Genomic DNA, 14,311 nt, shown 5'->3' with positions numbered 1-14,311 from the left:
GGGTGAGTCTGGGACGAGGGGGCAAAGTCTGAAAAGGAGACGCAGACCCTTCAGGAGTGAAATGAGGAAAGACCCCTACACACAAAGGGTGGTCGGAGTTTGGAACTCTCTCCCCACAAACGGCCATCGTTGCCGGGTCAGCTAGTTTTAAATCTGGGAGGTTGAGAGATTTTTATTAACCAAAGGGCATTAAGGGATATGGGGTGGAGGTGGGTAGATGGAGATAGTCACAGGTCAGAACATAATCTCATTGGATGGCAGAACAGGCTCAAGAGGGGCCGAATGGCCTCCTCCTGTTCCTGTGTAACAGGTTCAAGAAGGGGCTGAATGGGTCTCCTCCTGTTCATGTGTAACAGGCTAGAGAGGGACTGAATGGGCCTCCTCCTGTTCCTGTGTAACAGGCTCGAGAGGGGCCGAATGGCCTCCTCCTGTTCCTGTGTAACAGGTTCAAGAAGGGGCTGAATGGGTCTCCTCCTGTTCATGTGTAACAGGCTAGAGAGGGACTGAATGGGCCTCCTCCTGTTCCTGTGTAACAGGCTCGAGAGGGGCTGAATGGGCCTCCTCCTGTCCCTGTGTAACAGGCTCGAGAGAGGCTGAATGGGCCTCCTCCTGTCCCTGTGTAACAGGCTCGAGAGAGGCTGAATGGGCCTCCTCCTGTTCCTGTGTAACAGGCTCAAGAAGGGGCTGAATGGGCCTCCTCCTGTTCCTGTGTAACAGGCTCGAAAGAGGCTGAATGGGCTCCTCCTGTTCCTGTGTAACAGACTCAAGAAGGGGCTGAATGGGCTTCCTCCTGTTCCTGTGTAACAGGCTCAAGAAGGGGCTGAATGGGCCTCCTCCTGTTCCTTTGTAACAGGCTCAAGAAGGGGCTGAATGGGCCTCCTCCTGTTCCTGTGTAACAGGCTCGAGAGGGGCTGAATGGGCCTCCTCCTGTTTCTGTGTAACAGTCTGGAGGGGGGCTGAATGGCCTCCTCCTGTTCCTGTGTAACAGGCTTGAGAGGGGCTGAATGGGCCTCTCCTGTTCCTGTGTAACAGGCTCGAGAGGGGCTGAATGGGGCCTCCTCCTGTTCCTGTGTAACAGGTTCCAGAGGGGTTGAATGGGCCTCCTCCTGTTCCTGTGTAACAGGTTCCAGAGGGGCTGAATGGGCCTCCTCCTGTTCCTGTGTAACAGGTTCCAGAGGGGCTGAATGGGCCTCCTCCTGTTCCTGTGTAACAAGCTCGAGAGGGGCTGAATGTGCTTCCTCCTGTTCCTGTATAACAGGCTCGAGAGGGGCTGAATGGACCTCTTCCTGTTCCCGTGCAACAGGCTGGAGAGGGGCTGAATGGCCTCCTCCTGTCCCCGTGTAACAGGCTCAAGAGGGGCTGAATGGGCCTCCTCCTGTTCCTGTGTAACAGGCTCAAGAAGGGGCTGAATGGGCCTCCTCCTGTTCCTGTGTAACAAGCTTGAGGAGGGGGGCTGAATGGCCTCCTCCTGTTCCTGTGTAACAGGCTCGAGAGGGGCTGAATGGGCCTCCTCCTGTTTCTGTGTAACAGTCTGGAGAGGGGCTGAATGGGCCTCCTCCTGTCCCTGTGTAACAGGCTCGAGAAGGAGCTGAATGGGCCTCCTTCTGTTCCTGTGTAACAGGCTCGAGAAGGGGCTGAATGGGCCTCCTCCTGTTCCTGTGTAACAGGCTCGAGAAGGGGCTGAATGGGCCTCCTCCTGTTCCTGTGTAACAGGCTCGAGAAGGGGCTGAATGGGCCTCCTCCTGTTCCTGTGTAACAGGCTCGAGAGGGGCTGAATGGGCCTCCTCCTGTTCCTGGGATTGTGATGTTAATGTAAACCATGAGCAGATGCTTCACATATAAAATAGTCAGTGAGCTCCCACAGGGAAAGGAAGCCACCTGTACCCTGGTCTGGACCTACACCAGCTACCAGCTTTGATGGGGTGTTAAGCCCAGTGCTAACTGCCCCTTGAGCTGAGTGTCTCGCTAGGACAACGTCAAGGGGCAGTTAAGAGCCAACCACGTGGCTGTGGGGTCTGGAGTCCCGTGTAGGCCGGAGGGGGGTAAGGACGGCAGGATTCCTCCCCCCGCCCCCCCCGAGGGGAGATCAGTGAACCAGATGGGGTTTTTATGACAATCGAGGATGGTCGCCATGGTCACCGGCACCCAGACTTAGCTTCACCATTCCAATTAACTGAATTTAAATTCCGCCGGCCGCCCACGGTGGGATTCGAACCCGCTTCACCCCGGAGCGTTTAGCCTGGGGGGGAGGGGGGGGGGCGTGGAGTGGGGTTGGGCCTCTGGGTTCCTAGTTAGGAATGGCTCGGTGACACTCCTCAGTGGGCCACCAGCTCCCATTATCCCTGCGGAGGGGGTGAGTTGGGTTGGGGGGGGAGGTGGAGGACATTTCAACGGAGGGCCGCCAGCCGGGATTGAACGTACTCCTGGAGCTTCCATCACGTGACTTGCCCACCCCCCACCCCGCTCCAGCCGTTGGCCGGCCCACACCTCCGCCCAACACCCACCCACCACCACCCCCCGCCCACCCACCCCACCACCCCGCCCCCCCTTCACCACACGCTGCCTTCCCGCGGCCACCTCCACCCAAAACCCCCACACCTCCTTTCCTTCCCGCGGCCAACCGGAAAGCCGAGGGACTCGTTCCCCGATCGGGCGACGCTCCACCCAGCCGAATAGCCTTCCCGCCCATTTTCAACGCTTCCACGCCTGGCGAAGGGAAGCGTTCAAACAAAATGACAAGGTAAAGCAATTTTTTTTTTTCCCTTTTAGATCTCCCGGCAAGCCTTCCCCAGGGTCGCAGGCGGCAGGTCGCTCGCCGATCCCTAGACACCCCAGGCCAACCCCTGGGGGTAGGGTTGGCAAAACCCCCAGATTCTCTTCGGCGCCGCCCAAGGCGGCGAAGGGATGGATTTTTTTATCATCACGTCAAAAAAAAAGCCCCAAAAATTATCAAAAAATTCCTAAAATTGTACCTTTCCCACCTCCCTCCCCCCCGCCCGCCCAACTTTGGACAATGTCAAGTGCCAAGATGCCGCAAAGCAGTTTTGCTCAAGCCTTTTACGACAGCCAGAAGGAAAGGAGAAAGGGGAGGAGGGCGGTTTGCGACAGGGCGGGACAGGGCACGCTTTCCGGCAGTAGGGCGGCCGGCGGAGGCGTGTGCGGACTCGACCCTCCCAAGATGGCGCGCGGCGGTGAGCGGCGCTTCCCATCCCAGGCCGAACTTTTTAATCGCTTCGGGCGACGCGACCGGGTTTTGTCGTCCGTGCGCGGAACGTGACTTTCATTACCTCCTCTTTGTGTCCCATCCAGGGAGGAAGCAGAAACTGCGGCGTTTGGCCAAGGCCCAGAAGAAGGGCAGCAGCCAGGTGAGCAGAAGCGGCGGCGGCGGCGGCCGCCGAAGAACAAGGCCGGCCCCAGGCGTGCGCGCATGCGTTCTGCGAGTTGGGGGGGGCGCGCAGTGCGCCTTGGGTGATGTAGTCCAGTTGCCCGCCCGCGCTGTTTTGACCCTGGTGCCAGGGGACTACACCTCCCAGGAAGCATTGCGGGGCCGGCGGACTACAACCCCCAGAGTGCGCTGCGCTTAAAGGCACCCTGCGCATGGTCCTGGTGTAGAGTTGTACAACTCCAATTTACGCTGCAACACTTAATAACATGGTTGCATGCTGCAATGTGACAGAATTTTAGACTGCTCTGGTTAGGCCACCAGCACAAAATAAATTAAATCCAATTTTAAACAGAAAGTGCTGGAAAAACTCAGCAGGTCTGGCAGCATCAGTGGAGAGAGAAGCAGAGTTAACATTTCGGATCCAATAAGGGGGTGGTAGAGGCAGGAACCCTCACAGCATTTAAGAAGTATTTAGATGAGCACTTGAAAGGGCATAACCTCCAGGGCTACGGGCTAAGAGCTGGAAAATAGGATTAGAATAGATTGGTGCTTGGTGGCTGGCACAGAGAGGATGGGCCGAAGGGCCTGTTTCTGTGCTGTATAACTCTGCGGCCAGGGCTTCCGAAGCAGAGTCATATTGTGCTGGAAACGTTAACTCTGTTTCCCCCCTTCCCCATCCCTTCCGAAGCAGAGCTGTGCTGGACTTAGGGTTGCCAGCCCTCCGGGATTGGCCTGGAGTCCAGTTCAGATCAACCTCCAGGGCTCTGCTGTCTGCAACCTTGGAGAAAAATCATCGGGACGTAATAAAAGATTGGGGGTTTTTTTTTTGTAAAATTTTCTTTGCATGTTTCTATTTACTGGTTGTAAAAATGTTCAAAATGGTGGGTGGGTGGGGGGTACTGTTTGGCTGACAGCCAAGCATCACCCAGTTGGATAAGGAGTCTTTTTGCTTTCCAGTTGGAGTAGGAAGGTAGTACGTCACAAGGAGGGATGTGTTGGCCGGTGAACAGTTGAGGCTGAGGTTTCTCCCCCCCCCCACCACCCCCGCCAGCATTTTATTGGAGTCTTGGGCCCGGTTTTGGGGTCTCGCGCTCCCAGGCAGCCCCTCGGGATCGAGGGGTCTCTCAGCTCCGCTCCGACGGGGGTTCCTGAGTTGGCTGACGAGGCCGGCGGGCGAGCTGCGGAGACCCTGCCCGCCGGTAAGGGGGTAGCTGCCGCCTGAAGGGGCTGGGTAGGTGGGCTGCTGGGATGTACACACGCTCCCCTCCCTCACCGCACCACTACACCTCGATGTCGCCCTCACGTTCCTGATTTGAAGAGTCTCGGTGTGTCCGTGAACCTCCTCAACGTTGGTCGCACCCCCCCAACCCACATACAGGAGTCAGGGTCCCGGTGGGGAACGTTCAACCTCCCAGCGGGAGTGGCAGCTCCGGGAGTCTGGCCTCAGTCAAAGGGATGGCACATCACCTTCCCAGCAGAGCGGGTTTCAAGTGATCAGCGCCTTGGGGGTTGGGGGGGAGGGGGTCTGGACAGGTTGGCCCGGGACACTCCGGACAAGCGGCAGCAGCAGCACCTTCGCAAGGTCCCCTCTAAATCCGGGGACCATCCGATTGCAGTGTCCACTCCCAAGCCAACTGGCCCAGCATCGGGTTCCAGTCACCGTGCTTTCCAAAGGATGTGAGAGTCCTTGAATGGTCCTGGAGGAGATGGGCCAGAAAGGCTCCAGGGCATTTCAGGATGTGGGGGTCGCTGGCCGGGCCCAGCATTTGTTGCCCCATCCCTAATTGCCCCCGCGAGAAGGTGGGGGTGAGCCTCCTTCTTGAGCCGCTGCAGTCCCCGTGTGGTGTAGGTACACCCACCGTGCTGTTATGGAGAGAGTTCCAGGATTTTGTCCCCGTGTGGCGTAGGTACACCCACCATGCTGTTAGGGAGGGAGTTCCAGGATTTTGTCCCCGTGTGGTGTAGGTACACCCACCGTGCTGTTAGGGAGGGAGTTCCAGGATTTTGTCCCGTGTGGTGTAGGTACACCCACCGCGCTGTTAGGGAGGGAGTTCCAGGATTTTGACCCGTGTGGTGTAGGTACATCAACAGTGCTGTTAGTGAGGGAGTTCCAGGATTTTGACCCAGCGGCAGTAAAGGAACGGCCGATATATTTCCAGGTCGGGATGGTGTGGGGCTCGGAGGGGAACTTGCAGGTGGTGGTGTTCCCCATGTGTCTGCTGCCCTTGTCCTTCTAGGTGGTAGAGGTGGTGGGTTTGGACGGTGCTGTCAAAGGAGCCTTGGCGAGTTGCTGCAGTGCATCTTGCAGTAAAGACCTGCATTACTATAGCGCCGTTGACCACGTTGGGACACCCCAATGCGGATCACAGCCAGCGAGGGCAGTGCTGTAATGTAGGGAACCAGGCAGCCAATACACGCACAGCAAGCACCCACAAGCAGCAGTGTGATAATGACCCAGATGGTCTGTCTGTTCGTTGTGAGGTTGACTCGGGGATCATGATCGACATCATGGAGAGCCCCCTACCCCACTCTTCGAAATATTACCACTGGTTTCCGACCACCCGAATAGCCAGATGGGTGGCCCTGCTTAATGTGTGATTCGAAAGGCCGGCACTCCGTCAGCACTAACCCTCCGACAGTGCGGCACACCCTTAGCACTGACCCTCCGACAGTGCGGCGCTCCCTCAGCACTGACCCTCCAACAGTGCGGCGCTCCCTCAGCACTGACCCTCCGACAGTGCGGCGCTCCCTCAGCGCTGACCCTCCCACAGTGCGGCGCTCCCTCAGCGCTGACCCTCCCACAGTGCGGCGCTCCCTCAGCACTGACCCTCCGACAGTGCGATGCTCCCTCAGCACTGACCCTCCGACAGTGCGGCACTCCCTTAGCACTGACCCTCCGACAGTGCGGCGCTCCCTCAGCACTGACCCTCCGACAGTGCGGTGCTCCCTCAGCACTGACCCTCCGACAGTGCGGCGCTCCCTCAGCACTTACCCTCCCACAGCGCGGCTCTCCCTCAGCACTGACCCTCCGACAGTGCGGCTCTCCCTCAGCACTGACCCTCCCAAAATGACCCACTCCCTCAGCACTAACCCTCCAACAGTGCGGCGCTCCCTCAGTACTCACCCTCCGACAGTGCGGCGCTCCCTCAGCACTGACCCTCCGACAGTGCGGCGCTCCCTCAGTACTCACGCTCCGACAGTGCGGCGCTCCCTCAGCACTGGCCCTCCGACAGTGCGGCGCTCCCTCAGCACTGACCCTCCGACAGTGCGGCGCTCCATCAGCACTGACCCTCCGACAGTGCGGCGCTCCCTCAGCACTGACCCTCTGACAGTGCGGCACTCCCTCAGCGCTGACCCTCCGACAGTGCGGCGCTCCCTCAGCACTGACCCTCCGACAGTGCGGCGCTCCCTCAGCACTGACCCTCCGACAGTGCGGCGCTCCCTCAGCACTGACCCTCCGACAGTGCGGCGTTCCCTCAGCACTGACCCTCCCACAGTGCGGCGCTCCCTCAGCACTGACCCTCCGACAGTGCGGCGCTCCCTCAGTACTGACCCTCCCACAGTGACCCACTCCCTCAGCACTGACCCTCCCACAGTGCGGCGCTCCCTTAGCACTGACACTCCGATAGTGCGGCGTTCCTCAGCACTGACCCTCCGACAGTGCAGCGCTCCCTCAGCGCTGACCCTCCGACAGTGCGGCTGTCTGGAGAGTGCGAGCTGCCTGATGGACAGTCTGCAGTATTCATGGAGTGGAGGCTGGTGCTAAACTGTGAAGACATTCCCTCCCGAATCGCCTGTTAAAATGTTTTCCTTGTTCTCTCTCTCTCCCTCCCCTTTCCCTCTCTCCACCCCTACCAGGGCCGCGGCCAGAAACAGCTCAAGAAAGATCCAGGGGTTCCAAACGTTGCAGCTTTTAAGGAACGAGCCCAGCGAGAGATCGAAAAGCGGAAGCAAAGGGTGAGACGGATTTCCCGCGTGTCCTTCCAAACATCTTCCAGCAGTGGAGGAGGCCATTCGGCCCATCGTGCCTGTACCAACTCTCTGAAAGAGCTATCCCATTGGTCCCACACTCTCTTACCTCCCCACAACCCCTCCCCTCTGCTCTTACCCCCCCATAACCCCGCACATGTCCCCCCTTCCAGTATTTATCCAAGTCCCCCCCTTTTCGAGGGTGAATCTGCTACCCCGGCCCTTTCGGGCAGCGCCTTCCAGATCACAACAACTCACCACGTCCAAAATAAATAAAATTCTCCTTACCTCCCCCGCCCCCCCACCTCCTGCCGATTCTCTTCAATCTGTGTACCGCCTACCCCCCCCCTCCCATTCTGGTTACCGACCCTGGAAACTGGAAACAGTTTCTCCTCGTTCACTCAATCGAGATCTCCCCCCCTTGTGATTTTGAACCCCCCTCGATTCAGTCCCCCCCACCTTAACCTTCTCCGCTCTGAGGGGAACAATCCCGGCTCCTCCGGCCTTTCCAACTTGATCTGAAGTTCCCCTCATCCCTGGGGACCCTCCTGGTAAATCCCCTCCCCCAGGGTCTCGACCTCCTCCCCAAAGTGTGGGGGCCAGAGTTGGACATTATACTCCAAGCTGGGCCCTACCCAGTGGTTTATAGAGGTTTAACATATCTTCCTTGCTTTTGTTCTCTGTTTGTATTGACAAAGATCAGGACCATGTATCTTCGTCATAAGCCATCTTATCTTGTGCTGTCAGCGTAAGAGATGGATGTTTATAAACCCCAGGTCTGGGCCCTTTAAACCGCACCTATTAGTTATTACTACCTCTCCACATTCTCCCGACCTAACTCGGTTTCTTTCTCGATCGGGCAGCACATGCTGAACGACCCTGAGTGCGATCGGGCAGCACATACTGAACAATCCTGAATGCGATCGGGCAGCACGTGCTCAACGACCCTGAGTGCGATCGGGCAGCACATACTGAACGACCCTGAGCGCGATCAGGCAGCACGTGCTGAACGACCCTGAGTGCGATCAGGCAGCACGTGCTGAATGACTCTGAGTACCATTGGGCAGCACATGCTGAATGACCCTGAGTGCGATCGGGCAGCACATGCTGAACGACCCTGAGCGCGACCGGGCAGCACATACTGAACGACCCTGAGTGCGATCGGGCAGCACATACTGAACGACCCTGAGTGCGATCGGACAGCATTTACTGAACGACCCTGCGTGCGACCGGGCAGCACGTGCTGAACGACCCTGAGTGAGCTAATGGCTACACTCACAGCCAAGTAAAGATAATCAGTCGAGCTCTTACCGTGGCTCATTTATGCTTGCTCGAGGTAACATACATTCATACATCCGTTCGCTCAGCCCTCTCCCCCAACCCCATCCCCAAACAGGCCCAGCCCTCCCCTCCCCTGCCCTGCCTCCCCCCCAATCACCTGTCAGGCCCAGACCCCCACACCTCCTCCCGACAGGCTCCACGCCGACAACCCAGCCCCAACAGGCTCAGCCTCACCCCCCCATCCCCTATCCCCTATCCCCCAACAGGCTCGGCTCTCCCCACCCCTCCCCTCCTCTCTCCCCTCCGCCGATAGGCTGAGTTGGATTTCATGTGAAAATTAAAGATCTCACTTCACTGTAATCTCTCCCTCTGTCTCTCTCCCTCTGTCTCTTTCTCTCTGTCTCTATGTCTCTCTGTGTCTCTCTCTCTCTCTGTCACTCTCTCTCTGTCACTCTCTCTCTGTCACTCTCTCTCTGTCACTCTCTCTCTGTCACTCTCTCTCTGTCTCTCTCTCTCTGTCACTCTCTCTCTCTCTCTGTCTCTATGTCTCTCTGTCTCTCTCTCTCTGTCACTCTCTCTCTCTCTCTCTCTCTGTCTCTCTCTCTCGTTCTGAGTCTCTCTCTTACTCTCATTTCTCCATCCTTCCCTCTCTCTCTCTACCTGTCTCTCTGTCTCTCCCCTTCTCCTCCTCTCTCCCCCCACCTCTCGCTCACTCTCTCTCTCTCTCTCTGCCTCTCTCTCTTTCTGCCTCTCTCTCTTTCTGCCTCTCTCTCTTTCTGCCTCTCTCTCTCTCACTGCCTCTCTCTCACTGCCTCTCTCTCACTGCCTCTCTCTCCCACTGCCTCTCTCTCTCCCACTGCCTCTCTCTCTCTCACTGCCTCTCTCTCTCTCACTGCCTCTCTCTCTCTCACTGCCTCTCTCTCTCTCACTGCCTCTCTCTCTCTCTCACGGCCTCTCTCTCTCTCACTGCCTCTCTCTCTCTCACTGCCTCTCTCTCTCTCACTGCCTCTCTCTCTCTCACTGCCTCTCTCTCTCTCACTGCCTCTCTCTCTCTCACTGCCTCTCTCTCTCTCACTGCCTCTCTCTCTCTCACTGCCTCTCTCTCTCTCACTGCCTCTCTCTCTCTCTCTCTGCCTCTCTCTCTCACTCTGCCTCTCTCTCTTTCTCTCTCTCTGCCTCTCTCTCTCTCTCTCTCTCACTCTGCCTCTCTCTCTCACTCTGCCTCTCTCTCTCACTCTGCCTCTCTCTCTCACTCTGCCTCTCTCTCTCACTCTGCCTCTCTCTCTCACTCTGCCTCTCTCTCTCACTCTGCCTCTCTCTCTCACTCTGCCTCTCTCTCTCACTCTGCCTCTCTCTCTCACTCTGCCTCTCTCTCTCTCTCTCACTGCCTCTCTCTCTCTCTCTCTCACTGCCTCTCTCTCTTTCTCTCACTCTGCCTCTCTCTCTTTCTCTCACTCTGCCTCTCTCTCTTTCTCTCACTCTGCCTCTCTCTCTTTCTCTCACTCTGCCTCTCTCTCTTTCTCTCACTCTGCCTCTCTCTCTTTCTCTCACTCTGCCTCTCTCTCTTTCTCTCACTCTGCCTCTCTCTCTTTCTCTCACTCTGCCTCTCTCTCTTTCTCTCACTCTGCCTCTCTCTCTTTCTCTCTCTCTGTCTCTCTCTCTCCTTCTCTCTCTCTCACTCTGTCTCTCTCTCTCTCCCTCTCTCTCTGCCTCTCTCTCTCTCTCTCCGTCGCACTCTCTCTCTGCCCCTCTCTCTCTCTCTGCCCCTCTCTCTCTCTCTCTGCCTCTCTCTCTGTCTCTCTCTCTCTCTCTGTCTCTCTCTCTCTCACTCTGCCTCTCTCTCTCTCTCTCTGCCTCTCTCTGCCTCTCTCTTTCTCTCTCTGCCTCTCTCTCTCTCTCTCTGTCTCTCTCTCTCTCCCGCAGATGTTGGAGCAGAAGGAAAGACAGAAGGCAGCCCGGGAGGAGGGCCTGTTGAAACGCCGCAGCCTGGAGGGTTTACAACAAGACGCTCAGAAGAGGCAGCGAGAGTTTGAGCAGATGGTACGCTGGTGAGAAAAGCGCCAATCTCAGTTTCCTGTGCTCACCCAGCAATACAATAATGAACTCCTCCTGCTGGTGTGACCCTCACTGGTAAGGCCGATGTTTATTGCCTGACTGATGCTGGGGGTGAGCCACGTTCTTTGATCCGAGTGGGTTTGTTACAAGTTTAACCACTCGTTCTGCACCACCACCGACGTACAGGGGCAGCAGTGTGTGTACCATCTACATGATGCACTGCAGCAACTCGCCAAGGCTCCTTCGACAGCGCCGCCCAAACCCACCGCCTCTACCACCTAGAAGGACAAGGGCAGCAGACACATGGGGAACACCACCACCTGCAAGTTCCCCTCCGAGCCCCTCACCATGCCGACTTGGAAATATATCGGCCGTTCCTTCACTGTCGCTGGGTCAAAATCCCGGAACTCCCTCCCTAACAGCACGGTGGGTGTACCTACACCACACAGGACAAAATCCTGGAACTCCCTCCCTAACAGCACGGTGGGTGTACCTACATCACATGGGACAAAATCCTGGAACTCCCTCCCTAACAGCACGGTGGGTGTACCTACACCACATGGGACAAAATCCTGGAACTCTCTCCCTAACAGCACGGTGGGTGTACCTACACCACACGGGACAAAATCCTGGAACTCCCTCCCTAACAGCACGGTGGGTGTACCTACACCACACGGGACAAAATCCTGGAAATCCCTCCCTAACAGCACGGTGGGTGTACCTACACCACACGGGACAAAATCCTGGAACTCCCTCTCTAACAGCACGGTGGGTGTACCTACACCACACGGGACAAAATCCTGGAACTCTCTCCCTAACAGCACGGTGGGTGTACCTACACCACACGGGACAAAATCCTGGAACTCCCTCTCTAACAGCACGGTGGGTGTACCTACATCACACGGGACAAAATCCTGGAACTCCCTCCCTAACAGCACGGTGGGTGTACCTACACCACACGGGACAAAATCCTGGAACTCCCTCGCTAACAGCACGGTGGGTGTACCTACACCACACGGGACAAAATCCTGGAACTCCCTCTCTAACAGCACGGTGGGTGTACCTACACCACACAGGGACTGCAGCGGCTCAAGAAGGTGGCTCACCCCCCCCCCCCCCACCTTCTCAAGGGGGCAATTAGGGATGGGCAAGGATGCCCACACATTTGAGAGCGACTTCTTTTGGAAATCGACCAGCGTTGGCGTGGGAACGGAGTCACCGATGGGCCTGCTAAAGGCAAGGGTGGCAGATTTCCTTCTGTCAGGCCGCTGGCATTGTGGTGGTGGGGGTGTCGGAGGAGGGGGCAGCATGACGGAGCTGTCAGGAAGGATGGTCTGCCCTTCAGGGTGTGGTGGCGCAGGAGCGGAATACAGGGTGAGACCCGCTGAGGGATGGCGAGCGCGGGGTGCAGAGGGTTAAGGAGAGGGACGAGTCAAGCATTGCAGACTGTCCGAGTGGAACAGGGAGACAAGATGCAACAGGGAGGTTTGCCTGTTGAAAGAGAGAGAGTGAAGCGATACGGTGCTGATGTGAGACCACCTCTGGAATACCGTGCACAGTTTTGCTCTCCGCATTTAAGGAAGGGTAGACTGGCAGCGGAGGTGGTACAGCGAAGGTTCACTCGATTGGTCCCTGGGATGAGGGGGGTTTGTCCTACGATGAGAGGCTGAGTAAATTGGGCCGATGTTCTCTGGGGTTTAGAGGAACGAGAGGCGATCGCATTGAGATGGACAAGATTCTGAAGGGGTTTGACAGGGTGGGCGCAGAGAGATTGTTTCCCCTGCTCGGGGGGGAGATCTAAAACACGTTGGTGAGGGGGGCACAGTGTCAGGATAAGGCGGCCGATCATTTGGGACTGAAATGAGGGGAAATTTCTTCACGCGAAGTGTTGGGAATCTTTGGGATTCTCTCCCCCCCCAGAGGGTTGTGAATCTTTGGGATTCTCTCCCCCCCCCCAGAGGGTTGTGGACGCTCCATCGTTGAAGACATTTGAGGCCGGGATGGACAGAGTTTTGATGTCTCGGGGAATCGAGGGATGTAAGGAGAAGGCGGGAAAGTGGGAGTTGAAGCCCAAGATCAGCCAGGATAGGATTGAAGGGAGGGGGGTGGGAGCAGGCTCGATGGGCTGAATGGTCTAGTCCTGCTCATTCTGAGGGGGTTTCACAGGGTCGATGCTGAGAGTCTGTTTTGCCCCCCTCCCCCCCACCTCCGCTGGAGAGTCCAGAAAGTGAAGGGGGGTGTTGGGGGTGGGGGGGGTGTCACAGTCTCAGGATAAGGGGGCGGCCATTTTGGGCTGAGACGAGGAGAAATTCCTTCGTTCCGAGGGTTGGGAATCTTTGGAATTCCCGCCTCCCCTTCCCCCCCACTGCCCCCCGGAGGGAGCTCAGGAGAGTGAGACACATCCAGACACTGAGGGAATCGAGGGAAGTAGAGCCGATGTCGGAAAGTAGCCGTGATGGAATTGAAGGGGCTGCAGGCTGGCAGGGCTGAATGGCCTCCTCCTCTTTCCGAAGGTCGGAAAACGGGAACGAAAGAGGGGGCCAGGGAGGAGGAGGAGGAGGACGGATGGGTCTGGGTCAGTGATCGGAGCAGAGGGCATGTCGACGTTGAAGGGCCGGTTAGCTCGTTGGGGAGTGAGGAGATATGGGTGCAGCAGGGAGTCACGTGGGGTTAGCACGACCACTTGAGGGAATCAGACAGCGCCAGCGGAGGCCATTCAGCCCCCTCCCCGACCCAGCTCCAGATAGCCATTCGTAACCAGTGCAAAATATATAAACATCCAGTAAGGACTGCATGGGCAGAATGGCCTCGTCCCATGCTATCATTTCGACAAGATTTTTGACGAAGCCAAGAGGTGAATATCTTCCCCCTGTCCAGACTGATGTCCCACCACCTTTCTCATTCCAGGAGACCGAACTAGAGGACCTGCAGACCAACCTGAACCTAGAGAATGAAAACTCGCGGAAATCCTACTATAGGGAATTTAAAAAGGTCAGTGGCTCTCTCGCCTTAAACCTATAGAGTATCGTGTCTGCCCGTCACTCTCCCCTCCCCGCCATTTGACATTTCAGGCATCGCACTGTCACAGGGACCAGTCGTGGTCATTTTTAGTTGCTTTTGATCTCTCGCTGACCCGGAGCAATTGATCTCTGACTGACCCGCAGTTGTCTCCAGCAATTAATCCATGTGGTCTTAAGGGGACAGCTAATGTTGAACGCGGCTCCTCCTCCGCACCAGACTCGTACACTGTGCACGGATACGTCCAGTGCCCCTGCCCTCGCAATAAAACAGCATCCCTGAGGGAATTGATAGCATTGCCACAGGAGATCCACGAACACATTAAATGTACCAGGCGGTCCCACTCTCGCCTCGGAGTCAGAAAGCCGTGGGATTGATCCCAGACTCTAGAGGCATGAGCCCCACAATTCAGTTGCAACATTCCACCTAGTGGCGGTGCTGAGGGAGTGCCGCACTGTGGGAGGGTCAGCGCTGAGGGAGCGCCGCACTGTGGGAGGGTCAGCGCTGAGGGAGCGCCGCACTGTGGGAGGGTCAGTGCTGAGGGAGCACCGCACTGTGGGAGGGTCAGTGCTGAGGGGGCGCCGCACTGTCGGAGGGTCGGTG

General features: G+C 57.2%; 1 protein-coding gene across 1 annotated transcript; it reads left to right on the top strand.

Moving 5' to 3' along the window:
* Window positions 1-3,028: 3,028 nt before the first annotated feature.
* LOC121272754 (guanine nucleotide-binding protein-like 3) lies at window positions 3,029-14,085 on the top strand. The gene is made up of 6 exons (XM_041179534.1): window positions 3,029-3,191; window positions 3,310-3,365; window positions 7,244-7,342; window positions 10,559-10,675; window positions 13,598-13,681; window positions 13,888-14,085. Exons 1-6 carry the CDS (start codon window positions 3,029-3,031, stop codon window positions 14,083-14,085), a joined length of 717 nt encoding a protein of 238 aa, XP_041035468.1.
* Window positions 14,086-14,311: the final 226 nt, after the last annotated feature.

This window comes from Carcharodon carcharias, chromosome 35 (assembly GCF_017639515.1).
Source record: "Carcharodon carcharias isolate sCarCar2 chromosome 35, sCarCar2.pri, whole genome shotgun sequence".
Taxonomy (NCBI): domain Eukaryota; kingdom Metazoa; phylum Chordata; class Chondrichthyes; order Lamniformes; family Lamnidae; genus Carcharodon; species Carcharodon carcharias.
Note: the sequence above shows the minus strand (reverse complement) of the source record. Positions and strands in the feature narration are given on the sequence as shown.

What these genes read in the sequence shown, in the direction of transcription:
- LOC121272754 (XM_041179534.1), top strand. Translation starts at nt 3,029, where the DNA reads ATGCCGCAAAGCAGTTTTGCTCAAGCCTTTTACGACAGCCAGAAGGAA. An exon ending in TCGAAAAGCGGAAGCAAAGG is followed by an intron (nt 7,343 to 10,558) that starts GTGAGACGGATT and finishes TCTCTCCCGCAG; the next exon opens with ATGTTGGAGCAGAAGGAAAG. An exon ending in AGCGAGAGTTTGAGCAGATG is followed by an intron (nt 10,676 to 13,597) that starts GTACGCTGGTGA and finishes TTCTCATTCCAG; the next exon opens with GAGACCGAACTAGAGGACCT.